Source organism: Myotis daubentonii, chromosome 3, assembly GCF_963259705.1.
Source record: "Myotis daubentonii chromosome 3, mMyoDau2.1, whole genome shotgun sequence".
Taxonomy (NCBI): domain Eukaryota; kingdom Metazoa; phylum Chordata; class Mammalia; order Chiroptera; family Vespertilionidae; genus Myotis; species Myotis daubentonii.
The window spans coordinates 188,280,631-188,307,043 of record NC_081842.1 but is presented as its reverse complement, the minus strand read 5'-3'; the positions used below and the strand labels follow the sequence as shown (position 1 = coordinate 188,307,043).

The 26,413-nt window shown below is 52.7% G+C and overlaps 1 protein-coding gene across 1 annotated transcript; it reads left to right on the top strand.

The window, feature by feature from the left end:
- The first annotated feature begins 601 nt into the window (after positions 1-601).
- LOC132229766 (fatty-acid amide hydrolase 1-like) lies at positions 602-25,282 on the top strand. The gene is given in 19 exon segments (XM_059686233.1): positions 602-621; positions 1,500-1,784; positions 1,786-1,870; positions 13,337-13,406; positions 13,409-13,449; positions 15,797-15,931; positions 16,162-16,295; positions 16,376-16,582; positions 16,832-16,872; positions 17,126-17,230; positions 17,233-17,249; positions 18,724-18,849; positions 19,343-19,440; positions 20,578-20,677; positions 20,964-21,004; positions 21,887-21,926; positions 22,415-22,555; positions 22,733-22,846; positions 23,324-25,282. Coding segments are annotated over 19 exon segments (1,929 nt in total). The 3' UTR covers positions 23,453-25,282.
- The last annotated feature ends 1,131 nt before the right edge of the window (positions 25,283-26,413 follow it).

The window sequence follows — 26,413 nt, the reverse complement described above, 5'->3', positions numbered from 1 at the left end:
CAGCATGTCTTGCTCCCCACCCCACCCCCCTTCATTTCGAAGGCTCTGCCAGTGGGCCTATCGTCGCCCCCTGACCCCGCACCCCTCGCTGGCGCTGGGAGTTACTGGCTTCTCCACCCCACCCACCGCACTCCCATCTCGTCTCGTAGCCAGGCCCACGAGGGCCCGACAGACCGACCCTAGCGGGGACGCCCCCTCCTCTCCCGCGCACGGATGGACCGATGGCCACGGCAGAAACCCGCCCGGAATCCGGCTCCCTCTCCAGCCGCCCGGCCGCTGGCTGCGCGCAAGGGCCGCCCCGCCCGGCCCGCTCCCCGGGCGCCCGCATTAAAGCGCATATGCAAGCCATGAATTATCAACTGAAAGGAGTCAATTACCGGCTCTAAAAACGAGTGTCTGCGCCGGCAGCGCCCCGGGCCATCCGCCTATTGACGGAGCGATTTCCCCCGCCCGGCCTCGCGAGGGAGAGAGACGGGGGAGAGGGAGCCCGAGACGGGGAGGGAAGGGCGAGAGAGGGGGACTGGGGCAAAGAGCCAGAGACCCAGGGAGTCAGGGAGTCAGGGAGTCAGGGAGAGGGACCGGGAGGGACAGCGAGACCGCGATGAGAGCCAAGCGCACCAGGCGAGGCACAGGCAGCTTGGGTGTCTCTTCCAGAGCGGCAGAGAGGGAGCCCTGTGCCCCCCTCTTCCCCCCCCCCCCAGTGTTGGTGTGAGGACCCTCACCTCCAGGGCCGAGGGAGCTGCTCCGCTGTCTCGGCTGCGGAGTTGGGGGACAGACCTGGGGCTCAAGAAGTGAAAAGGTGGGGAGCATAGCTTTCAGAGAGTCCTGTCCTAGCAGGAAACTGGGAGCAGGCTGCGGGGTTGTCCAGGGAGGGTGAGCTGAACAGCGTGGCGGTGAAAGGAGGAACGAGGGAGTGAGGAACCAAGGGAGGATAGAGCCCGAAGGGGGGATGGGGGGGGGCGCTGGGAGCGTCTGTGTGTCTCCTCCGCATTGAGAGAGAAGTGGTGACACCAACCCCGTGGGCTCCGTCCCGTCTGCCCCCCAGGCTCTCAGCCCACTCAGTAACTCTTCTCTGCCAGGCCCCTGCCCCTAGCACAGCCCCAGGGTGGCCCCTCTCAGGAGCCTCCCGCTGGGAGAGGTGGGCGTCCTATGCTGCCCGCCAGTGGCAGGTTCTCCAGGAAAAACCTGCTAAACTGGTTGCGGGCATTAATCAGGTCCGCGAGCCCAGTCTGTCCCCGCTCCCAGTTCTCTTGGCTGGCCTTTCCCGCAGGGGCTCCGGCTGTCCCGGTCTTCAGGGAGTTGGGGCTCGGGGTGCGCGGGGCTGAGGCGGGACCGGGCCGAGCCGTGGCGCCGAACCGCTGCGCTCGTGCTTCTGAGGACGCCCTCGGGAAGCGGGTGCCCCTCGCGTCCCCCCAGCTGAGCCTCACGCCCGGCGCGAGGACGCGGGAGCTACCCCATCCCGGCCGCCCAGCTGGACCTTGACTGTTGCGCGCCGCCAGCCGCGGGCCCGTTGCCCGGCAACGGCGCGCTCCCGAGCGGGTCTGCGGCTGCGCAGCTCTCCTCGCGCTCCGCCCGCGCAGAGGAGCGCGGCTCCCCCGCGGATCCAGGCCGGGTTTGGCGGCGAAACCGGCGAGTGCCGATTCTAGTGTCGCTGGTCGTCTAGGCAGCTCGGGGCGGCGGGGGATCGTGGTGCTGGAGGAACTGTGGGCCGCGCTCTCGGGCGCCTCCGGGGCTGCCCTGGCCTGCTGCTTCGTGGCGGCGGCGGTGGCCCGGCGCTGGTCCGGTGGCGGGCGCGGCGGCCCGGGCGCGACAGAGACAGAAAGCGGCCCTAGAAAGCATGGACAAGGCGGCGCAGCGCTTCCGGCTCCAGGTGACGCTCGGGGACGGGGTCCGGGGGTCGCCGGGTGGGAGTACCCCCGCAGCACTTTCAGCTGCCCGGACGCCGGAGCGGGGTGGGGGGGAGAGGGGAGGGAGACAGCGCAGGTGTGTGGGCAGCGCAGGTTTGTAACTTTCGGAACCCCTTCTTGCTCAAATGCATCCCGTGCTCTTCCTGAGCCAGGCAGGGCCAAGGGGAGGAAGGGAGAGGAAAGAGACAGGGAGGGTAGTTTTGGAAGGCCATCACGGCGCTAGGTCCAAAGAGGAGCTTTGCTCCGTGCAAAAGAATCTCAAGATCACTTGCCGATTAGAATGCCAAAACGCTGGCATGGGAACCAATAGGATGGCCAGGGTTAGGACTTTGGAATCGCCAGCGATGGCCAAGTGAAAGCTGAGAGCTTACAGTTCGCACTCATTGATTTTGTGCGTTAGGAGCCAGAGAAGGACTGGCCCAAATGCACCCGGGGTTATTGACCGAGCCCGGCTGGAATGGAAGTCTCCCCAGCTCCTACCCCTCAGGTTGTGGTGGCCAGCTCCTGACAAGCCCCTTCCGTGAGAGGTTGAGTTCCAACCCTTCGCTGGGTGATCTGTCAACAGCTCCCTCTAGATCAGATCAGTGTGTGTTTGGGGGTGGAGCAGGGGCTTAGAAGAGAGGGCTTTCTCTCCGAGTATATGAGACAGAAATCAAAGTGCTAACCGGTGGCAGTTGTATGTGCTGAGGGAGAAAAGACTTGCCAGGAGTGTTTGTGAGGGTATGTGTTTTGATAGGATTCCCATCTGACAGGTAGGAAGGCGGCCCAGGTGATGGGGACAACAGGAGGCAGGAGGGTGTGCCTAGGTGGGAGACTGGGAAGGAGTCACAGAAAATTGCATGTAACAGATTCTCAGATGCAGCAAGTGATTTCTGAGTTGGAGTCGAGCTGGGACCAGAACCTAGATGTCCAGTGGGGCTCTCCAGCCTCATTCCAGTGGAGAGGAGCAGTGGAGAGATATTAGGAAAGGAGACCGGACAGGCCCAGGGTATGGCCTTCATTGTGGTGAGGTCTTGGCTAGATGATGAATTCACTCCATACCATTCATGGGCCAGCATATGTCATATTTGTTTATTTATTGAAATCAAAATATGTTTAGTTCCAGCCTTCATTCATCAAGCTGGCTGAAAAATCTACCATCAATTTTAGAGTTCCCCAGGCTCAGATTGGGAGACCAGGGTGTTCAATCCAAACTGGTCACTCCCCCTACTTGAGCACAGGTCCTTCACTGTCTCGTCCTTCTCTGCCCGGGCTCCTAGGTGCCCCACTCAGGGATCCACCAAGTCCTTCTGTGCAGCCCTCTAAGTTCTGCCAGCTCCAAATGCTGTGTGGGACAGCTGCAGGAATCTGCCCACAGTGTCTGCCCACAGAGCTCCTCTCCCAGTCCCAAAGAACCCACCAGCTGGCAGGAGTGTGGGGTGGTTGAAAGGAGGGTCTTCCCTCACTTCAACTCTGAGCATTAGTAGTTTCCCTCTGGAGAGGCCACCTCTCATTAATTCTAAGAAATGGATTTTCTAGGGCAGAAGTTTTGGCCTTGACATACAAAGAGCTGTTTACACACCCTCCTTTGAGCCAGAGAGCTTGACCTCAAAACCACAAAGCTTGGCTCTGCCAGCAGGGGAAGCCAGGAAATTACCTTTTGGCTTTGCAAAGACTGGAGAAGAAAGGAAGAGCTACCTCAGGAGTCTTACTGTTTTGAGCTATGAGCCAAGGGTTGAGATCTTGATGACAATAGCTTTGTAGGCCTTTGGGGCAGGTAGGAGGTGGGCTGCAGTCAGTCCCGCCTGAGCCTCCCTGACCTTAACACACCCTCTGCTTGGCTCTGGAGTCACTGTATGACAGGGAGGTGGGGTTTGAGGCTGTCTCAGCAGCCTTCCCCTGAGGCTTTCTCTGCCCCGCCCTGAATGGCAAGGGGCACTGAGGTAAGCAGGCCATAGGAGAGTCCAGCAGCTTGTAGTACAGCTCCCCCCTGATGGATTCCAAAGCTTGTTGGGAGCCCAGATCCTGCGTGTATTCCAAGGCAGTGATGGAGGAGGGGAGAATCATAAACATTTCCTGAGTCATTACAAGATAGTTATCTCTCTAGATCTAGAACAACTCTGGAGTAAGGCATGTTTATGGTAATTCTCTGTTGACAAAGTGAGGCTTAATGACCTGTAACAACTATTTGTCCATTTGCCTCCTAAATGAGTTTTGATATCCATTCTAGAGGGAAGAGAGCATTAAAATTAGGACATAGACTTTAACCAAGACATAACTGGGAGGGTCTGTGGGAGGAGCCGGGGCTTATGGAAGGAGTTCTGGCACTTGGTTATTGGATAGCCTTACCTGGAAGAACCTTATGTTTATAACAGAGTTCTATCATTGCAACAACTCCCTCTACCCTTAACTTCCACTGCCTCTTTATAATGTCTCCTCCATCTTGGTTTGGTTCAGTGTGTGCATGTGGTTTGCCATTTTGATTCACCCTAGAATGCAATCTTTCTTTTTTTTAAAAAAATATATCTTTACCTATTTCAGAGAGGAAGGGAGAGGGAGAGAGAGATAGAAACATCAATGATAAGAGAGAACCATCGACCGGTTGCCTCTTGCATGCCCTCCCATAGGGGATGGAACCCACAACCTGGGCATGTGCCCTGACCAGGAATCAAACCGTGATCTCCTGGTTCATAGGTCGGTGCTCAACCATTGAGCCACACCCAGCCGGGTGCAACTGCCGGGAACCAATTCCAGCATGTCATACTTTCAAGAGTTTCATCAAAAACTTGGGGACTCAACAGGGTTGAGTCACACATGTAGTCACCTGTTGGGAATGGCTAAAGGCATTTCCCCAAACCTGAATAGGAAACTGATTGTGGCTGCCAGACAGTTAAAGGGCATCTTAATCTACATGTCATTGCCTCCTACTGGCCAAATACCTGTACAGCCATAGGCTATTCCCCAAACTGACAATGCTTCTGTACCCTTTGAAACCTTACCCTTTGAAGTGTATTATCTCCACCTTGCCTTAGGACACATTGTGTTAATAAAAGCAAGGGTCCAGGACAAGGAGGGAGTCTTCAGTTCCTTTAGCTGAAGGTCCTCTGACCCCCAATGCCTTTCAAAATTATATCTCATCTCCAGATTCTTTATTAGTCTCTGGATTCCTATGTCATCTACGCACAGCGCCTTTTCCAGATTCCTGAATCCTTCTTGATGCTGCGACAAGAAACCCGGCATGCAACCCGTTCTTTTCCCTGAATTATTCTTTTTTGGTGATGGAATACCAGGTTGATTCCATTGTTTTCAAGTCTACAAGGGGGAGCACTTTAAATAGAATATTATTGCTGGGAAAAATATCACAGAAAGTTCAACTGCTCATGCCTCTGTGCCTTGGCATTTGTAATTTTATCTCGAATGCCTTTCCCCACATTTATTACAACCCTCTTTGTCAAAATCCCATTGGTCTTACTTCCTTCAAGTGGATCTGACCTGTAGTTCTATCTCCTGGCCTTTTTCAAAGCCCACCATGAACCTGATTTTAACACAAAATAAGTCAGTAGCCAAAACCGGTTTGGCTCAGTGGATAGAGCGTTGGCCTGCGGACTGAAAGGTCCCAGGTTCGATTCCGGTCAAGGGCATGTACCTGGGTTGTGGGCACATCCCCAGTGGGAGATGTGCAGGAGGCAGCTGATCGATGTTTCTAGCTTTCTATCTCTCTCCCTTCCTCTCTGTGAAAAATCAATAAAATATATTTAAAAAAAAAAAAAAAAAAAAAAAATAAGTCAGTAGATGAATTGTTACTGACAAATTTGGGTTCTTGTTTCTTGATATAAAAGAATTGAGACCAGGGACACTGATAAAACCAAAGGCTGATATATTGAGGCTCTGCAGAGGGCAAGATAGGTTCTCAGGTTCTGTGCCCTAAATGTGGGGCTTAAAGGATTTTTTTTTTAAATTAAATCTTTATTCTTCAGTTTATTACAGTTGTTCCTCTCACCCCCCCCCCCCCCATAGCTCCCCTCTACCTGGTTCCCACCACACCCTCTGCCCTTACCTCCCTCCCACTGTCCTCATCCATAGGTGTACGATTTTTGTCCAGTCTCTTCCCACACCTCCCACACCCCTTTCCCCCTGAGAATTGTCAGTCCACTCCGTTTCTATGCCCCTGAATTTTTAAAGCATGCAATACCTGATGGTTCAGTCAGCGGCACTAACAGACCGCTTTTACCTTAGGTTGTCAAATTTAAAAAATGACAACAGCCCTGGCCAGTTTGGGTCAATGGATAGGGTGTCGGTCTGCAGACTGAAGGGTCCCGGGTCTGATTCTGGTTGCAGACTTGCTCCCAGGCCCCAAGCCTCGACAGGGAGCAACCAATCAATGTGTCTCTCTTACATGGATGTTTCCCTCTCTGTGTCTCTCCTGCTCCTTTCCACTCTCTCTAAATAATGAATGAAAAAAATATCGTCAGGTGAGGATTAACAACAACAACAAAATGACAACAGCCAACACAACAATAGCTGTCCAGTGTGAATGTCCTGTCTTGAACCATAAATATATAAGTCGAATAATACAGTTGCATCTTATTGGTCACATTGCATAATAAGGTTGTGTCTGATTGGTTAATTCCTGGTACCAGAAATCCTTATATACAAAGTATAGGCAACTGATTTTTTAAAAAAATCACTTGGGAGAAAAAGAAACAGGTCACAAATGACAGAAGTGGAGGAAAGCAAACTACTGGATATAGAGTTCAAAAGCACGGTTATATGGTATTTTAAGAATTTCCTAGAAACCGCCGAGAAATGTAGTGAGACCCTCAATAAATCTAGTGAGACCCTCGAGAATATGAAAAAGGACCAACTAGAAATTAAGCATACACTGACTGAAATAAAGAATATTATACCGAAATCCAACAGCCGACTAGAAGATCACAAGAATCAAGTCAACAATTTGAAATACAAAGAAGCAAAAAACACCCAACTAGAAAAGCAAAAAGCAAAAAGAATCCAAAAATATGAAGATAGTATAAGGAGTCTCTGGGACAACTTCAAGCGTACCAACATCCGAGTTATGGGGGTGCCAGAAGAAGAGAGAGAGCAAGATATTGAAAACCTATTTGAAGAAATAATGACAGGAAACTTCCCCTACCTGGTGAAAGAAATAGACTGACAACTCCAGGAGCACAGAGAACCCCAAAAAAGAGGACCACACCAAGACACATCATAATTAAAATGCCAAGAGCAAAGGACAAAGAGAATCTTAAAAGCAGCAAGAGAAAAACAGTTACCTACAAGGGAGTACCCATAAGATTGTCAGCTGATTTCTCATTGGAAACTATGCAGGCCAGAAGGGAGTGGCAAGAAATATTCAAAGTGATGAATAGCAAGAACCCACAACCAAGGGTTGAATGACCCTTTCACAGGGGTTGCCTAAGACCATCGGAAAAACATATATAATTACATATTGTTTTTGTGATTAATCACTATGCTTTAATTATGTTCAATTTGTAACAATGAAATTGTGGGTCATCACAACATGAGGAACTGTATTAAAGGGTTGCGGCATTAGGAAGGTTGAGAACCACTGGGTTAGAGCGTTAGCTTGCGCACTGGAGGGTCATGGGTTTGATTCCTGATCAAGGGCACGTACTTGGGTTGCAGGATCTGGTCCAGGAGTATGTGGGAGGCAACTGATACATGTGTCTCTCTCACATCGATGTTTCTCTCTCTTTCTCCCTATCCCTCCTTTCCACTCTCTCTAAGAAATCAATGAAAGCCCTAGCTGGTTTGTCTCAGTGGATAGAGCATCAGCCTGAAGGGTCCCAGTTCAATTCCAGTCAAGGGCACATGCCCGGGTTGCACGGGGTGTGCAGGAGTCAGCCAATCAGTGATTCTCTCCATCTTTCATGTTTGTATCTCTCCCTCTCCCTCTCTGAAATCAATAAAAATATATTTAGAAAACCAATGGAAAAAAATATCCTTGGGTAGGATTAATAAAATAAAAACAATGATCACATATTTATATAATTGGGGGGAAAAACAGTCTTGCTATTTTTATTGTGAAGTGAGAAAGGTAAGGTGTAGAACTGTGTATATAGTATGATCCCTCTGTGCAAAATAGAATATATTTCAACAATTACATACTTTGTGGGTTTTTCATAAACTTTTTTTCCCCTATAAGGTTAATCAGAAACCTTTAACTATGGTTGTGTTTTCAGAAGAGGGACTGGGCAGGATGGTCCCAGAGATGAGGGAATGTTCACTTTTCATTTTCATACCTTTATAAAATATATATATTATATATAAAATATATATATTTTATATATAAAATATATAAAAAATATATATATTTTTTATTGATTTCAGAGAGGAAGGGAGAGGGAGAGAGAGACAGAGAAACATCAATGATGAGAGAGAATCATTGATCGGCTGCCTCCTGTACGCCCCACACGAGGATCAAACCCACAACCTGGGCATGTGTCCTGACCGGGAATCGAACCATGACCTTCTGGTTCATAGGTTAATGCTCAACCATCGAGCCATGACAACTGGGCTTATTTTGTATGCCTTTAAAAAAATATCTAGGGAAGAGCTAATTGTTGCATCATCATGCTGGGCTAGCTAGAACATGTGATGTCTTGATTTGAACTAATAGAGCTGTTATACCAACAAATAAGTTAAGCCTTTCGAATGAATTATAAGTTGTAAAAGTAAATGAATTGTATTGCATGTGAAAAAAAATCCAGGGATTATTTAGTGTGTATAGAGAAATCATGAATCCATTTTTAAAAAAAAAAAAAAATCCCAAATAAGTATTGTATCTGTTTAACAAGTTAAGGGAAGGGTGCTGTATGATGGGTGCATGTGGAGGGTATGAGTGGTGGTGTCGCATTGAGGGGTGCAGCGGAGTCTGACAGGATCGTGCCTGGAAGCACCTCCCGGAACATGCTTGTGGTGTAAGGAGGTTTTAAGGGGAAAGGCAAGCCCTGGTTGAGCTTTGCACAATCTGGGCAGGCAAAAAGGAAGAGTGGGTGGGAGTGATAAGACTTTGGCAGGGCGGCCAGCTAGGTGGTCCCTTGGGTGACCTGGGAGAGAAGGGATGAGCACCAGTGAGGATCTTGGTAGAGGAGATGGAGAGGTGGCATTTTCCAGAGCTGCTTATGGCGCTTGGTGATGATTGGATGCAGGTGGGAGGGTGAGGGAGGAGTCCAGGCTGACTCCTGTTTTCTCACTTGAGCACCTGGATGGATGCAGCACCCTTCCCTGAGTGAGGGTATACACGGAGGAGGATGAGAGGGAGCTGGTGGAAAGTAGGGGAGCAAGCTCAGGGGGAAGGACACGGAGGGGTGGGCACCATTGGGAATAGCCCTGTGACTGGGTTGAGCTCAGTTGAGTCAGGCTGGGTGGAGGAACGGGAGGTCATTGGGGGAGGTGGAGAGCCGAGAGAGCCACCAGAGTGAATGACTTCTCCCAGCACCAGAGAGGGAAGAAGAGGTGCCCCAAGGGAAACTCAAGGAGTCTCTGTCTGGCACCTTCTCATCCATCAAATCACAGCTGAAATGTCACCCCCTGGAGAGGCCTGCCCAGGCCATCTGGGTCAGTTCTCTGCTGTTTCATCACCGCACTCTGTTTATTTGCTTTGTTACACTGTGGTCTATTTATTACTTGTTTATTTGTTTATTTTCTTGAATGTAAGCTCTCTGAAAGCGGGGACTTGCCTATCTTAGTTACTTCTAACTTCATAGCCTCTAACAAAGTTGTTGACACACAGAGGATGCTCAGAAAATGTTTGTTGACGGACCAAGTGGATGACAGAAGTAGCCAAAGGCCAGGAGGAGAATCAGAGAGGGTGGTATCTGCAGGCCAGGAGGGAATTGAAGAAAGCTGGTGTGTGGTCAGGGAGACATGGAGCAGAATGAAAAGGAGAAGTTCCTGTGGGATTTGGCAACAGGGAGGCCCCTGAAGACTTTGACAAGAGCAGGAGACCAACTTCAAAAAACAACTAAAAGACGGAACGGACATCATCCAGAACCACAGGAAGGCTGGCTGAGTGGAAATTCTACAACTAGGAGGAAAGAGAATATCATACCCAGACTCAGAGGAGGCGCAGTGCTGAAGTGAAATACCCAGGTACGGAGTGCGCACGGAGCGGGCTGGCGGCGGAGGGCGCGGTTGTTGTTTTCAATCAGGAGGGTGTTTCAGACTCTGAGCTCCATATCTGGGTGAGTCTCTAGGGACCCAGACTCAAACGGGAGAAGCAGGACTGTCTGGCTTTGGTTGGAACTCGAAGGCAGCTTTCTCTCCGAGGTTTGCAGCGATTGCTGGGACTCTGTGAGGCAGAGCCCCTAGGGACGGGACTGAGAGCAGCCATAACTGCTCCTTCTGGCCTGCCCTGTAGATCCCTGGGGACCTGCCCCGCCCAAGCCCTGCGCAGAGCCATTTGCCGGATAGCCTCAGGCAAACGCTAGATTAGCACCACCCTAGAGATCCAGCACAGAAGCTCTCCCACTGCAGACACAGCGGACTCTCATAGCTAGTTAGCCTGGAGGTCAAATCACCCCCAGTATTGCCAACAACAATCAAGGCTTAACTACAACAAGACTGCGCACAAAGACCACTAGGGGGTGCACCAAGAAAGCATAAAAAGTGCGGAGACAAAGAAACAGGACAAAACTGTCAATGGAGGATATTGAGTTCAGAACCACACTTTTAAGGTCTCTTAAGAACTGTCTAGAAGCTGCCGATAAATGTAGTGAGATCCTCAAGAAATCTAATGAGACCCTTGATGTTATGATAAAGAACCAACTGGAAAGTAAGCATACACGGACTGAAATAACGAATACTATACAGACTCCCAACAGCAGACCAGAGGAGCGCAAGAATCAAGTCAAAGATTTGAAATGCGAAGAAGCAAAAAACACCCAACCAGAAAAGCAAAATGAAAAAAGAATCCGAAAATACGAAGATAGTGTAAGGAGCCTCTGGGACAGCTTCAAGCATACCAACATCAGAATTATAGGGGTGCCAGAAGATGAGAGAGAGCAAGATATTGAAAACCTATTTGAAGAAATAATGACAGAAAACTTCCCCCACCTGGTGAAAGAAATAGACTTACAGGTCCAGGAAGTGCAGAGAACCCCAAACAAAAGGAATCCAAAGAGGACCACACCAAGACACATCATAATTAAAATGCCAAGAGCAAAAGACAAAGAGAGAATCCTAAAAGCAGCAAGAGAAAGAAACTCAGTTACCTACAAGGGAATACCCATACGACTGTCAGCTGATTTCTCAACAGAAACTTTGCAGGCCAGAAGGGAATGGCAAGAAATATTCAAAGTGATGAATACCAAGAACCTACAACCAAGATTACTTTATCCAGCAAAGCTATCATTCAGAATTGAAGGTCAGATAAAGAGCTTCACAGATAAGGAAAAGCTAAACGAGTTCATCATCACCAAACCAGTATTATATGAAATGCTGAAAGGTATCCTTTAAGAAGAGGAAGAAGAAGAAAAAGGTAAAGATACAAATTATGAACAACAAACATGCATCTATCAACAAGTGAATCTAAGAATCAAGTGAATAAATAATCTGGTGATCATAATAGAATCAGGGACATAGAAAGGGAATGGACTGACTATTCTTTGGGGGTGGGGGGAAAGGGGTGTGGCAGATGCGGGAAGAGACTGGACAAAAATCGTGCACCTATGGATGAGGACAGTGGGTGGGGAGTGAGGGCGGAGGGTGGGGTGGGAACTGGGAGGAGGGGAGTTATGGGGGGGGGGGAAAGAGGAACAAATGTAATAATCTGAACAATAAAGATTTAATTAAAAAAAGAGAAAAGAGCAGGAGACCATAGAGGTGAGAATTGGTGGCTGTGGCTCTGATCTCCTCTAGCCCCTGTTCATGAATTAGTCCAGTGCCCTGGAGGAGGAAGTGACTGTGTTTGCGGGTAGGGGCTGATCCCAGGGACTCTAGGAGCCTTTGAGGCCTGGCAGTGAGGCGTTTGATCAAATGTCTCCTTCAGAGAGCTCTTCCCTGACCACCCTCTACCTGTATGCTGCCCGTTTCCCTCACCCAGTTTTATTTTCTTTAAATTATATCTCACTATCTGAAATGTCTTATTTGTTAACTTATTATCTGCTCACTCGCAACCTGCACCTGGTATAACCCCCCCAAAGCATGCACATGCCTTCTTTGTTCACTGGTGTCACCCTGCTTAGTGTGGCACCTGGTACAGAGTAGGCACCATCTCTGTGGAATGAATGAAGAAATCCTCTTCTGTACGTGGCTCTCAGCGGCAGCCTAACCACGCAGCATGGGCTCTTCTTGTTTTCACCCTCCCCTGCTGGTTGGGTGGCCAGGAGCAGGTGGACAGCCAGTGGGCAGCCTGTGCTGAGTGGGCCGAGAACTGGAGTTTGCCCTTATGATCCTAAGCAAGGCACTTCCCCTCTCTGAGCCTAGGTTTCTTTTCTGCGCAAGGGGAACGGTAGTCGATTTAATAAAAACATAGAGCACACCAGCGCAGCACCTGGCACACAGTAGGCAGCCATTGAGGGTGGTTTAATAATCCTCCTGGGCCAGGACATTCTAAGGGCTCAGAGGTTTCCTCCTAGAGCCAGGCTCGTCAGACCTTTCTCTGTAATGTGCAGGTTCTGACTATCCCAGGCCTGCTGAGTCAAGTCTGGAAGACACACGTTTTCATTTCGGAGGGTCGGGGGGAGTAGATGCCCTGGGTTGGGTTTCTGGGATGTGTAATAATTGCATGTTCTTGTTATAGTAGTTTGTTTGCTTGTGTTTTGAAATTACTGTTTTCTAGAGTGGGCATGCCATTTTTATCACCACCATCAATGCACGATGCCCGCATGACTGTTTTTTTCACATCCGCATCAGCATTTGGGACTGTTCTTATACTTGGTGTGAGGTGTTCTGATATATGAGCCTTACTATCTCACTATGGTTTTGATTTTGCCATCTGTATATCCTCTTCAAGAAGTGCCTGTCCATGTCTTTTGCCTACTTTGTAATTGGATTGTTTGTTTTCATTTTGAGTTTTTTTGGTGTGTGTGCATTCACATTCTACCACTTGGATGTAAATGTGATTTCCAATATTACCCTCCAGTGTACATTTTGTCATTTCATCTTTCACAGAGCCTAGGTTTTTAATTTTTATAAGTTCTTATTTATTAAATAAAATCAGCCTGGGCATGGCTTCTCCCTGGGTGTCTGTTCAGGAAACTTCTTGAAGAGATAATATCTGCACTGTCCAAGGTGGCAATGGCTGTGTCACGGTGTCAGATTTGTGGATGGGCATGTCTGGCGTGGATTGGCATGTGAAGGTGAGCATCTGCTTAGTAGATGTGGGGTTTTGAGGACATGGGACCAGGTGTCTGCTGCAAGCATGTAGGGCCTGCAGGGAGCAGGACTGATCTGAGGTGTCTCCCCAGAACCCCGACCTGGACTCAAAGGCACTGCTGGCCCTGACTCTGCCTCAACTGGTACAGAAGTTACACAATGGGAGCTGTCCCCCCAGGCTGCAGTCTTCACCTATGTGGGAAAGGTAAGGGTGGCTGGCCAGCTTTTGCTCTCAGTACAGGCTGTGGGGGAAACCTGGCCTGGAGTTTATCTTGCTGAGGGCCATTGTGGGACCACAGTGCTAGGGGCTGCCAGGGAGGAAAGGAGCCAGAGGGGTGTGTGTGTGTGTGTGTGTGTGTGTGTGTGTGTGTGTGTGTGTGTGAAAGAGAGAGAGAGAGAGAGAGCACGCGCGCGCGAGAAAGAGAGAGAGAGAGAGAGAGAGAGAGAGAGAGAGAGAGAGAGAGAGAGGCTGATTCTGTGTATGAGGAGGAGGGGACACTGATCATGTTGTCTTTGCTAGAAACCTGGCTTTCAGCCCAGACTTCCCTCTCCCTCCGGCCCCCACCCCACTGGTCACCAAGTCTAGTCTGTTCCTTTCCTATGGCTCACTCTAGCCCACCCCTTGTCCCCACCCCTCTTCAGCCGCCCTGGTCCTCCAGCACTGTCTCCCTCCACGCTCAAGCACCAGCCTCCTGGACAGATCCCTTTCAGGCTCCAGTTCTTCAGGCTCTGATTCTGTTCCGCCTTTGTCTCCAGCATCCTCTCTGCCCAAAGCCTTCTGGAGCTCGGGGCATCAGTGTAGCTCAGCTGTTGGCGGTTCAAGGGCCTGGCATGCTCTGTGCTGGCTTGTGTGGAGTTCCTTTTGCCGGACGGCTCTTCTCCCTCTTCTTTGCCCTGCTCGGCACAACAAGCTCCCGTAGCTGAGCCTTCAGGCCTAGAGGACTCCCCTTTTCCAAAGCCTTCCCTGACCCTCCTCCCCTCCCAGCCCAAGTTAGGTTTCCTCTTTAGTGTTCACTTTCTTTTGTTTGTTTTGTTAATCCTCACCCAAGGATATTTTTCCATTGATTTTTAGGGAGAGTGGAAGAGAGAGAGAAAGACAGAGAGAATTATCAATGTGACAGAAACGTCTGGAGTGGTTGCCTCCTGCAGGAGCCCTGACCAGGGCCTGGGTTAGGGGAGGAGCCTGCAGTCAAGGTACGTGCCCTTGACTGGAATCCAACCTGGGACCCTTTGGTCTGCAGGCCGATGCTCTATCCACTGAACCAAACTGGCTAGGACTGTGTTCACTTTCTAATAGCACATTTCTCATCGCATTATAGGGCCTAGTTTGTCTTTCTCTTTCCCATGGCAAATGTGAGCTTTCTTGCAACAGAACTTCCTATTTGTCTTTGCACATTAGTGCTGGATGCCATGTCTTTTATATAGTACGTGCTCAAGAAATGTGTTTGAAATATGTTTGTGCTTTATGAGTGTGACTTTTGAATGATTTCTTGAATGAGATCACAGGAACCTTAACTGGTTGGGCTCAGTGGATGGAGTGTCGGCCTGAGAACTGAAGGGTCCCAGGTTCGATTCCAGTCAAGGGCATGTACCTTGGTTGCGGGCACATCCCCAGTAGGCGGTGTGTAGGAGGCAGCTGATGGATGTTTCTCTCTCATCAATGTTTCTAACTATATCTATCTCCCTTCCTCTCTGTAAAAAATCAATTAAATATTATTTTTTTAAAAAAGAAAGAGATCACAGGAAAGCATTCTGGTTACAGATTGGCTTCCTACCTTCATGCCTTGGGTAGCCCGGAGACAGATTTCATGAGCCTGAGTGTGGTAACAGGACCGACACCCATTTTCTCAGGTGTTTCACAGGAACAAGAGTATTTACTTAAACTGCACCTCACTCTTCCCTGACCTTTCCCTCCTGTAGGGCCCTGTTGAGTGTGTGTCAGCAAGGCCTAGTGGCTGCCAGCCACAGTGAGGGTGTCCTTACTCTAGTCAAGTGCCCACCCCCTTCACTATGAGTCAGTGACTCCTCCATGTGACTTGATTATCAGACTCAAGAGCTCCTGGGAGAGGGGAAGCTTAGCTGGGGGAGATGTGGGCCAGGCCTGGGGCCGAGGAGCGTGTGCTGGGCTCTGGGAGGTGAGAGCCTGGGTCTAGCCCTGCACTGTGGTGACTTGCAGTGTGGTCTGAGATGGGGATCTGCCCTGACTGCCTCACTGGGCAGAGGTGTGGCTTGAAGGAGGAGGAGAGTGGCCAAGGGTCATCTCATTCCCTCTGGGGGGCTTCTGACGCCAGTATCTTGCTCTTTCGAGTGCTCTGCTTGTGCCTTGCCCCTGGGACGACTCTCTTTCTCCGTCTCTGGGGGGGTGAAGGCCAGAGACAGCCAGGGTGAGGCTGGGGCCAGATGTCCCCAGTGACATGGATGCTGGGCCCTAAATTATCCTCTGTGCTCATGGCTACCCTTCCCCTGAGTATAATTCAAAAGGCCAGTTTTATGTTGTGTGTATTTTAAAGGCCAGCCTCCCTCTGCCCTGTGTCCATTTCTGCCTCCCCTAGGCCTGGGAAGTGAACAAAGAGACCAACTGTGTGACCAACTACCTGGCAGACTGTGAGACTCAGCTGTCCCAGGCCCCCAAACAGGGCCTGCTCTACGGTGTCCCCGTGAGCCTCAAGGAGTGCTTCAGCTACAAGGTATGCCCTGCCTTGGCGTCAGGCCTCAACTCCCCCCATCCCTGCCAGCCGGCTCTGTGTCCTGGGTTAGTTACCCTGGGCCCTCAGAGGAAATGTCAGGTCCAGAGGCCTTGAGCGGGCACCTCGGTGTGCTTTGTCTTGGCCTGTGACAGGGTGGTGGGAGTGGACCCTCTGCTGCTGGAAGGGCCCTGACTCATCAGCCATGTCTCGGTGTCCATCCTTCCTTCTAGGGCCAGGACTCGACCTTGGGCTTGAGCGTGAACGAGGGGGTGCCAGCAGAGTACGACAGCGTGGTGGTGCAGGTGCTAAAGCTGCAGGGCGCCGTGCCCTTCGTGCATACCAACGTGCCCCAGTCCATGTTCAGGTTGGGTCTCATGGGTGTGGGGAGGAGGCAGGGTCACCTGTGCCAGGGTGACACGGCCGATCCATCCCTGCTTCCTCCAGCTATGACTGCAGTAACCCCCTCTTCGGCAAGACCGCGAACCCATGGGATCCCTCCAAGAGCCCAGGTGGCTCCTCAGGGGGAGAAGGAGCCCTCATTGGAGCTGGAGGATCCCTGCTGGGCTTAGGCACTGACATCGGGGGCAGCATCCGCTTTCCCTCCTCCTTCTGTGGCATCTGCGGCCTCAAGCCTACAGGGAACCGCCTCAGGTATGGTGTAGGAGGTGGGTGGAGGGAGCTTCTGGGCCCCTCGTGGTGTGACCTTGGCCTAGCTTCCCGCCTCTCTGGGTTCCTGGCAGGGGTTCCCTGCCTGGGGTTTTTCTGGGAGGGAGTGCCACAGCTCCACTGGCCCTGGTTCCTAGCTGCCACGTGGTAAGAGTTCCGAGCTACAGTGTGGGTGAGGAGTGGGACAGAGGTTGGCTCTTTCTTGTTCCCAATTATCTTGTGCTTCTTATCCAGCAAGATTGGTCTGAAGGGCTGTGTCTATGGACAGCTGGCAGGTGAGGTTTGTGGTTCCCTTAGTGCCCTGGAGGTGGCGGTGGTGGTGGTGGTGGGGGTGGGGTGGGGTGGGGGTTTGCCTCATCCACCCCTGCCCTTGCTTCTTTGAGGACAGAGTTTGGTCCCCAGGCCACGCTAGGTCTGAGCTCCTACCTCCTTATCTCTGTCCACACTCCTGGGCCATGGCCCAGCCCCTTACTTGGACCCAACCCCAGAGCCGAGTGATCTCTCTTCCCTCCCCTCCCCACCTGACAGTACAGCTCTCAGTTGGCCCCATGGCCCGGGATGTGGAGAGTCTGGCGCTGTGCCTGCGAGCACTGCTGTGTGAGGACATGTTCCGGTTGGACCCCACCGTGCCCCCTCGCCCATCAGGGAGGAGGTGAGCAGGGATGCGGGTGGGTTCAGTTGTCACTGGTGCTCCTGAGCCCAGAGGGCAGCCCCCAGGCAGTGTGGGCGGCCTTGGGGGCCCTGTCTCCTGAAAACCAGCCCCTGGGGGCCCGAGGCCAGGGTCAGCTGCTGCTCCACAGATAGCCACTAGATGGAGCCCTTGCCTGCATTTAGAAACTCGGTCTTCCAATGTCAGCTGGCAATCTTGGCTGAGGACAGGTCCAGCCTTCTAGCCCCAGCCTCTGCTGCTGCCAGGGAGGAACCACTTCCCAGAACCAGAACAACTTGAGGGAGAACTGATGTGCCTCCTCCGTGTTTGACCCGCAGCAAACAGGAGCCTTTCTTCCGTATTTGTGTCCATATCCCCAACCTCCTTTGTGATGCTTGGCATGTAGGCTGAATAGGACAGTTAAAGGCAGACAGTCTGAGAAAGCTGGGATCTGGGGGCGGTGTTGAAAGCTGGCTCCCCAAATACCACCAAAACAGCCTGTGGATCTGACAAAGCTGAGTTTACTAGTTTCTGTGGTGAGGGAGAATGCTGCCCCAACAGAACCTTAGTGGCCTAGGGCGGGGAGGGTGGAGGGTGGAGGGTGGAGGGGGACAGAAGGGGCAAAGTGGGGATATTTGTTGAGATTTTGAAGTCTGGTTTTTTAAGGTGAGTATTTCAATGTGGGGGTTTGTAAGGATCATGATGTAATAATAGTTTAGGATTGGTGGACACAGCTTGGTGAGGATATTGAGGTGAGGGATTTAAAGAGTCTCAAAGTATAAGGTGTCATTTTACCCTTCTGTTGAAGAGTTGAAGGGTCTTTCAAGAACGGAAAATCCTTTGCACTTTATGTATAAAGCATTCAGGAGCAGTCAAGTTAGATGGATGCAGACAGTGGCATAGTGAAGCCATGCGAATGCAGACAGTACACTGAGCAATGCAAGCTCCATCGCTCCCTCACGCAGCCCAGGTCGCCTTGGGAAGGCTGGAGGTCCCCGGGCAGGAGAGTGGGCCCCGGTGCTCCTTGGCAGGTGGGAAGTCTGGGCTGGATGGCGTGAGCTCCCCTCCCCAGCAGAGGAGGATGTCCTGACGGACCCGCTCCCCGAGAAGGAGGAGCGGTGGAAATGAGGGCTGGGACAGTTTATCATGGGAGTCAGGTCTTGCATTCTTGACACAGGCAGCAGACAGGACACAGTATTGTCACTCTGCATTGGGGGCCTTGGACCGGTTTCAGCACCCCTCTGGGTCCATCTCGTTATCTGGATCTGAAGCCTTAATTTCCTCATATGAACGAGGGAATCTGCAGGGTCATCGTGAAGTTCTTCTGAGAAAGGGCCGGCCTTGCTGGCAGTCTGTTTTCAGGGGTTGCGGGCCTCAGCCTAGCAGCTGTGTGAGGCTGGGTGGCTTCGATCTCGGGTAGCCCCACCTCGGGCCACCCTCTCCCGACCCGACTCTGACTCTTGTGCTTTGTCTCCAGATCTATGCAAGCTCTCGGCCCTTGCGTGTGGGGTATTATGTGACAGACAAGTATACCATGCCCACCCCAGCCATGAAGCGGGCCGTGCTGGAGACCAAGCAGAGACTGAAAGCTGCAGGCCACACGGTAAGGCTGCAGGGGCCCAGAAGCCCTGGCATGGCCTTCCTTCAGGAAAGCCTTCCTGGCCACCACCCGTGGCCACCACCCCTTCCTGGCTTCCTTGCACCCGGATTGTTTTGTGGTTGGGGCTGGGACCTGAGTCCCTGTGGCAGCAGGGTAGACAGGGCTAATCAGGAGTGTTGGGGTAAGTAATTGATGGTGGACTCAGCCCCGTGCTAGGGATGTGTGATGGTGGCTTTGGGAGGCCTCATCCACCACATGGTGCACAGCTGCCCGTAGGTTCTCGGGGCCCTGAGAAGGTGGGCCAGTGGGTGTTGGTCTGCTAATCTCAGACCAGTTCATGTGTGGCTCCGGCAAGTAAGGCCACCTTTGTGGCCGCAGTGAGAGCTACCGTGCGGCAGAGTTGGTCCAGTCCATCCTCAGGGCCATCTGGGCAGCACGGGGGTGGACAGACCCAAGAGTTTCTAGGGGTGGGGGCTCATACCTTCCAATCCTGCAGCTGGTTCCCTTCCTGCCAAGCAACATACCCTACGCTCTAGAGACGCTATCGACCGGTGGGCTGTTCAGTGATGGCGGCGGCAGCTTCCTACAGGACTTGTGAGTGATGACTGTCTTCGGGGTCTGCGGTGGAATCAGGACAAGGGTAGACCCAGGGAGAGCAGTGGAGTGCTTTGACCCCCAGGGACAGGCCACCTGGGGGAAGAAGGGGGACAGGCCTCAGCTGAACACAAAGAAGGACGACGCATCCTGGGCAGGGACCCCGCTGCATTTCCAACTGCAGGTTGAGCCTGGAGATACCTTAACAGGGACAGTTTGGAAAGGTGCCAGCGCCAGGCGAGGCTGGACTGAGCATGTGTGGTCTGGCCCTGGGCTGAGCTCTTTGGGAGGTAGGAGATGGTCAGGGGCCTATCTGACTGTCAGGAAAGATGAGAGATAAGGGCAGGATCAAGCAGGAGGGCAGGGGTCTAGACATCATGCTGTGATTTGAGGCTCTTCTTTTTCTTTTCTTTTCTTTTGTCTCTTTGGAGAAGAGGCCCTTCTGGCTTGAGCCATATCCTTCCCTTTCGAGTAGGACCTTGGTTTTGTGTCAAGTCGGTGGGTTGGACCAGACCCGCTTTAAGGGACTTTGCAGAGCTCACGTTCAGAGAGGCAGGTTCCACTTGAATGTTTTCAGACTTTAAAGACTGACAGAGGCAGAGGACAGGCCTGCGAAGGTGCCTCTGGTGACACGCCTGGGCTTACTGGACTTCCCCCAGTGGTCGAGGATGGCCCAGGCTTCCTGGAAGGTGCTACGTTTCATTCTGGCCATGGAACGAGGCCCAGGCTCAGCCACCTGAGACCTTTCCCTGAGATCTAGAACCAGGGACAGCCTCAGAGACAAGCGTCATGGGGGGCCCACTCTGGACAGCCCCACTGGTGTCTCCAGGCTGGCGTCAGCAACAGGGGGTGCCCTCAGTATCAAGCTCTGGCCAGGGAGATGTTGCCCTCAGTCCTTATTGCTCTGAGCTGAGTTTGCCAGGAGTGTGACCTGCTAGTCCTGAAGGATTAGCAAAAACCAGTCAGACATTTGAATGGAGGCAGTTGAAGGGATTGGAGACCAGCAGTTGGCAGCGTGTGATGAGGAGAGAGATGGACAAAGGTTGCTGAATAGAAAATGGAGGACCCAGTGGGTGGGGGTAAGCCAGGAGGGATGCCTGGGGTGGAAGTACCTGGACTGGACCTTTTGTCTCCCAGCAAAGGTGATTTCGTGGACCCCTGCTTAGGGGACCTGATGTGGATTCTGAAGCTGCCCGAGTGGCTTAAAGGATTGCTGGCTTTCGTGCTGAAGCCTCTGGTGAGGGCACAGGGAGTGGAAGGGATGGGGTGGGTGAGGGGGAGCTTCTGGGGCTCTTCCCCTTCTCCTCAGCCTCTCCTGGCAGGCCTCTTCTTCCAAGCCCCCCCACCCAGACTCCTCTCCTCTTCCCACCCCTCTGGTCTTCAGTCGTCCTGCATGCTGAAGGGGGTGCCACTTGGGACCTGGGGGAGGGACAGAGAGAGGAGGCATGGTGGCTTGGCCTGAGGAAGATTGTTGTCAGCACCTGGCCCAAAGCTGAGTCACTGACTCTGTGTCTGTCCTGCAGCTCCCACGGTTGGCAGCCTTTCTCAGCAGCATGAAGTCTCGGTAAGAAAATTTCCATGTCCCGATGCCTGCCTCTCTCTTCCTCAGACCTGGGTTGAAGTGGTTTCCGACAGGAAATGAGGTGGGAAGTGACTTCTGAGGCTGAAAGTGGCCCAGACAGGGTGGCAACTCTGTTACTCAAGATTTCCAGCTTGACCAGTGCTAAGGATGGGAGCTTCCTGTCCCCAACACTATTCAAGTCGGAGATCTTGAGTTGGAGTCTATTCCACAGTCCCTCTGTGGCCTTCAGGTGGGACCTGCAAGTTGTCTTAGCGGGGCCCAGGTCTGGCTGGAAAGCCGGGGCTGGAGGGAGATCACAGGATGGGAGTGGTGGGGAGAAGATTGCCCTGGCTGGGGCATGGGTGGGAAGGACCAGGAAGGAGTTGCTGTGCGGCTGGGGACAGGGGGATGCTGGGGACCCTGTGAGGATGCTCCTCCAGAGAGATCTGAACTGCACTGAGCTGCACTGGGTCTTGCCTGCCCCTTAGTGGCTGGAGCGGGAAAATCAGGGCAGTAGCTGCCCCATTTTCAGGCTCTGGCATCCTGTGGACTTGCTCCTTTTCTCACCACGGGGCACTTAGGACCTTGGACAGCTCTGCCCCCTCCTAAGGGTAGCTAGGAATCAGGCCTGGTCTGGTCCTGGCTCTGCAGTGGAGCCACTAAGTAACTCAGCCCAAGTCCCCCGTGGGGCCTGATCTTCTCAACAGGACAGTAGGGATTTGAACTTGTGCCCTGCACTGCTTCCCTCTCAGAGCTCCCATAATGTTGAGAAGGGTCTGCAGGAATGAGATCTGGGAGGTGTTAAGAGTAGGGGTCTGATGTTGCTCACCCCCTGATCCCCATGGCTGTGACCATCGTGGCTGGTGACTTCACTCCCTCCGCCAGGTCCACTGGGAAGCTCTGGGAACTGCAGCACGAGATCGAGGTGAGGCACAGCCCCGAACTAGACTAGGGTGGGGAATGGGAGCCAGTGGGCTCTCTTGGGCACTGGTTTTATTTGTCTTCTGGAGCAGCCTGTTATTCCCCCTCCCCCTCCCTGGACAGGCCTGCTCGGGTCCAGCTCTCTGACCCTCACTTGCCCAAATGCACATCCTTGGGGGCTGGGTTAGCCCAGGGCTCGTACTCCGGACGCCTCTTCTTCCGTACGGTGCTGCCTGTCACCAGGCACTATGTGGCCCTGCCCTGGCCAGAAGAATGGTGTCTACAGTTCCTGTAGGAGGCGGGGAAATCACTTCCCCTGAAAGCAGCCCTGCCTGTGTGCCCTGAGGACCTCCCTCCCATTGTGGCTCCCCAGCCCCCAGCCACCCCAGCCTCCAGCCACCCCAGCCCCCAGCCACACAGTGCCTGCATTGAAGAGCTTATGGGTTGGGCTGGGTCTGAGTGCTTCACCCGCTGTGCTGGTACCCTCCCCAGGTGTACCGCAGCTCTGTGATCACCCAGTGGAGAGCACTGGACTTGGATGTGCTGCTCACGCCCATGCTGGGCCCTGCTATGGACTTGAATGCCCCATGCAAGGCCACAGGTGAGGCCTGCTTCGCCACCATGCCCCTGACAGCCCCGCCCATCCCTTCTCTTCTATGCGTTCAGCCCTGGGCCTGGCCAGGCTGCTGGGAAGTAGAAGAAGAGGAGCCCTGGGGAGGATCTGGCTTTTAGGCGACTCATAGTCTGGCTGGCTGCAAAGATGGGATATCCTGGGAGGGAATGAGCTCCCTGTCCTCCTCACTATTCAAGTGGGACTTCCCAGCGGGGGTGGTGCCTGTCACCATGGTGACGCTCGAGGATGAGGCCCAAATGGAGCATTGCAGAGGCTACTTTAGAGATACGTGGGACAAGGTGCTGTGGAAGGTGAGGTCATGGGGATTGGCCTGGCCAACTTCAGGTTTCTCTTCTGGACTCACCCTTTCCCTAACTCTAGCTGCAGCGGAGGAAATAGATAAGCACATGTAGGTCTTGTCTGTCTTTCTTTTCTTTTCTTTTTAAATATGTGTTTATTGATTCTTAGAAGTAGAGGAAGGGAGAGGGATAGAGAGATAGAAACATCAATAAGAGAGAAACATCATCAATCGGCTGCCTCCTGCACGCCCCCACCCGGGATCAACCTTGCATCCTGAGCATGTGCCCTGACCATGACCTCCTGGTTCATAGGTTGACGCTCAACCATGAGCCACACCAGCCGGCCTTGTCTGTCTTTCTTAACACAAGACCCTGAAGGATGGGGCTGGGCTTGCTGTGCTGCCCCTTCTCTCCATCTGTGGTGCTTCCTGGACCTGGGGTGGGGTCCTGCCTTGCTGCCTCCCATTCTTATCCCTGTGTCCCCTGCAGGCCATGAAGAAGAGCATGGGGCTGCCTGTGGCCGTGCAGTGTGTGGCTCTGCCCTGGCAGGAAGAGTTGTGTCTGCGGTTTATGCGGGAGGTGGAACGACTGATGACCCCTGAAAAGCAGCCATTCTGACTGCTGCCTGCCCGGCCACCCAGCCGGCTCCAGAGGACCCACTGGATCTGCGTCCAGCCTGGTCAGGGCACAGCTGCCATCCTGCGAGGAAACGTTCACTTGGGGCAGAGGCTGCCTCCCCACGCCCCCTTCCAAGAAGCCAAGACCCCCTGAGTCTGGACCTTGCCCCTCAGTCTGGTCCCCAGTCTCTGCCCTAAACCCCTCCCCATGTGGCAGCCAGTGGGTATGCCATAGGCAAGGCCCCACTAAGAGTAAAAAATGGTTTCTAGTCTGTGTACTTTCTGGCCGTCACTGTAGGGCACTGGGGGTTGGAGCCTTGACCTTTTAGAGCCCGATTCCAGCCATGTCAGTTTCCTGCTCCCAAACCTGCCCTGGTTCCCATCATACAGGATGGACACAGGCTGCTCCGCGTGGGTGTTGCACACCCAGCACTTCACTCTCCCCCGCGCCCTGCCTTCGATGAAGTCCTGCTTTGCTAGACATTGCCCTTTCTCTTCTTCCTTCCTTTGCTCCTTCCTTCTGCTGAGGAAGCCCTTTCTGCTCCTCTTCCTTTAGATACTCTGAGGCCCAGCTCAGACCCCTTTTCTCCAGAAGGCCTTCCCTCCTGCCTCTGAGCCTTGGAGTAGGTGGCCAGTTTCCCAAAGTCTGCCCCGTATGCTGGGCATCTGTGTGTGGGAGCTGCCTCTCAGCATGCTGGCTCTCCTTGATGGCAGGGACTCTATTGTATATCTTTGTCCTCAGTGGCCAACACCAGGCTGGGCACAGGGCAGCAGGGAGTCTGGAGTGCTGACCATGAGCTGGCACCATTGGAGTGCTGACCCTCTGGTAGTGAGTCCACAGGCCTGGGGAGGTGAGCACCAGACCGGCGATCTGGTAGAGAGTGCTCACGGGCCGGCCAAGGCTTCCTGAAGGAGGAGGGCCTCTGTTGAGTCTAGATGATTCCCAGAGGCTGAGATCGGGGATGAGGACATCCCAAGGAGAAGGAACAGTAGTACGCCCAAAGACCAGGATGAGTTTGGCAGATGGAGGCATGTTGAATGGGTGCAGGAGAAGGAGCAAAAAAGTAGGTGGTGTCAGATCCAAGTGGATTTGAGGGGCCAGTTCAGGAACTGGAATCCTATCTCAAGGGCAATGGGGAGCTCTTGCAGGGAGGAGAGTAGACTGGATGGGTAGAGGCTGCAGAGGGATAAAGAGGTTGCTCCATTTTCCTAATCGGGAAGGAGGCCTGAGGCCTGAGCTAGGGTGGGGGTCCAGAGGCAGAGAGAGGTGGTTTGGGAATTGACAGTTGAGATGCAAGTGAGCTATCAGCTCAGTCTGCCAGGTCACCTCTCGCTGCACTGCGTTGCTTGACAGGTGGAAGGTTGGCTGGCTTGTGACAGACTTCTTGGCCCTACCAGCAGAGCCCCCTCACTCCTTCTTGCCCCCACCCCCCAGCCCTCGTGCTAACTCCCTGCTGCTGTAGAAGGTGTTTCTGAGCCTGAGCCTCTGGTAAGGTAGGCCATAGGCCTCACCTGGCCTACTTCAAATTCTTTTCCGGACCAGCGGCCTTGCCAAGGAAGGCTTGCCTCTCCATTCTGATCTTTCTGTTCCTCCAAAGGTGCTTCCCCTCAAGGTTGTACAACCAGTGGTAACTGCATTCTCTGCCAAAGGTGTCTCAGCCTTGGTGGGGCCCCACACCTTGGAGCTGACTAGAGGGCCCAGCCCACATGGATGCCTGTACCGGGTGACCTGGTAGTTGCTGTACTTTGCCCTGGTTCCTTGTAACAGCTGTGTCATTTCACCTCATACTATTCCATAAAGCTACCTGCCATCTGCCCAGTTTCCTCCTGACCGATTTCTTGTTTTGGTTATTAATACTTTTGTGCCTTCAGACGCAAGGCTGCATTCCTTCATTCCTTCACCCTAAAGCCCCAGCATGGGCGTACCCACCCTGTGCTGAATGGTCCTGAAACTCAACCAAGCCTGGTTTCCATCCTTGGGCCCCTGGGCTTGTGGGGGGGGGGTGGACGTTCACACAAACACATCTGTTCCCCGGGTGATCAGCGGTGGGGAAAAGGGAAGATAAGGCACCACATGCTGCCAAAAGGTGGAGGAGGTGGTCACTGCGCAAGTACCATCTCCACTGCTTTGCTCTAATCCAAGCAACCTACCTCCTGGATGCTGCACTAGCCTAACTTGGCTCCCTGTGTTCATCGTCACCTGTCTCCCAACCCACTTTCCATACAGTAGTCAGAGTGCTCCCTTAAAAGTGTATATCAGATTGAGTCACTTCTCTCCTTAAGACCTGCCAACGACCCATCCCATCCAGAATAAAATCCAGGGTCCTTGTGTCCCATGAGGCCCTGTGTGAAGTGGCCCTTACCCACCTCTCCAGCCCCACCTTGGGTGTCTCCTCCCGTTCACTGTGCTCCAGCCACATGGGCACCTTTTGGTTTCCTGATCATCTCAACCAGGTCTGTGCATCACAGCCTTGGTGTTAGCTGTCCCTGTGCCTGGAACACTCAGCGCCAGTGTCACCTCCCCTGATCACCCACTGGTTAAGCAGTTGCCCTGACCCTTCCTAATGTCACCCTTTGTACTTGGCATTATCACTATCTGGGACCATATGATTTTTTTGTCTCAACTCGAGCTTCCTGAGAGCTGCGCTTTGTCTTGCTCATCACTGTATTCTTGGTATGTGGAATGGTGCTTATAAGGCGCTCAATTCTGTGAACATAAGTGAGCGTGCAGTAGGGGCCAGGCTCGTACTGGGTGCTGGGACTGCGGTGATGAGTGATGGGTTCTTGTCCTCTTGGAGCTTACATTCTGGAGGGTACTTGCTGAATGACCAGGGGACGGGAGGCACCTGGTGTGCAGTGAAGACCCTCACTAATGCATGGAGTGATGCATTTACTCTTCATCAGGTAAAAGGGGGGGTGTGTATTGAATGACATTTACCAAGTACTTACTATGACCATTTTA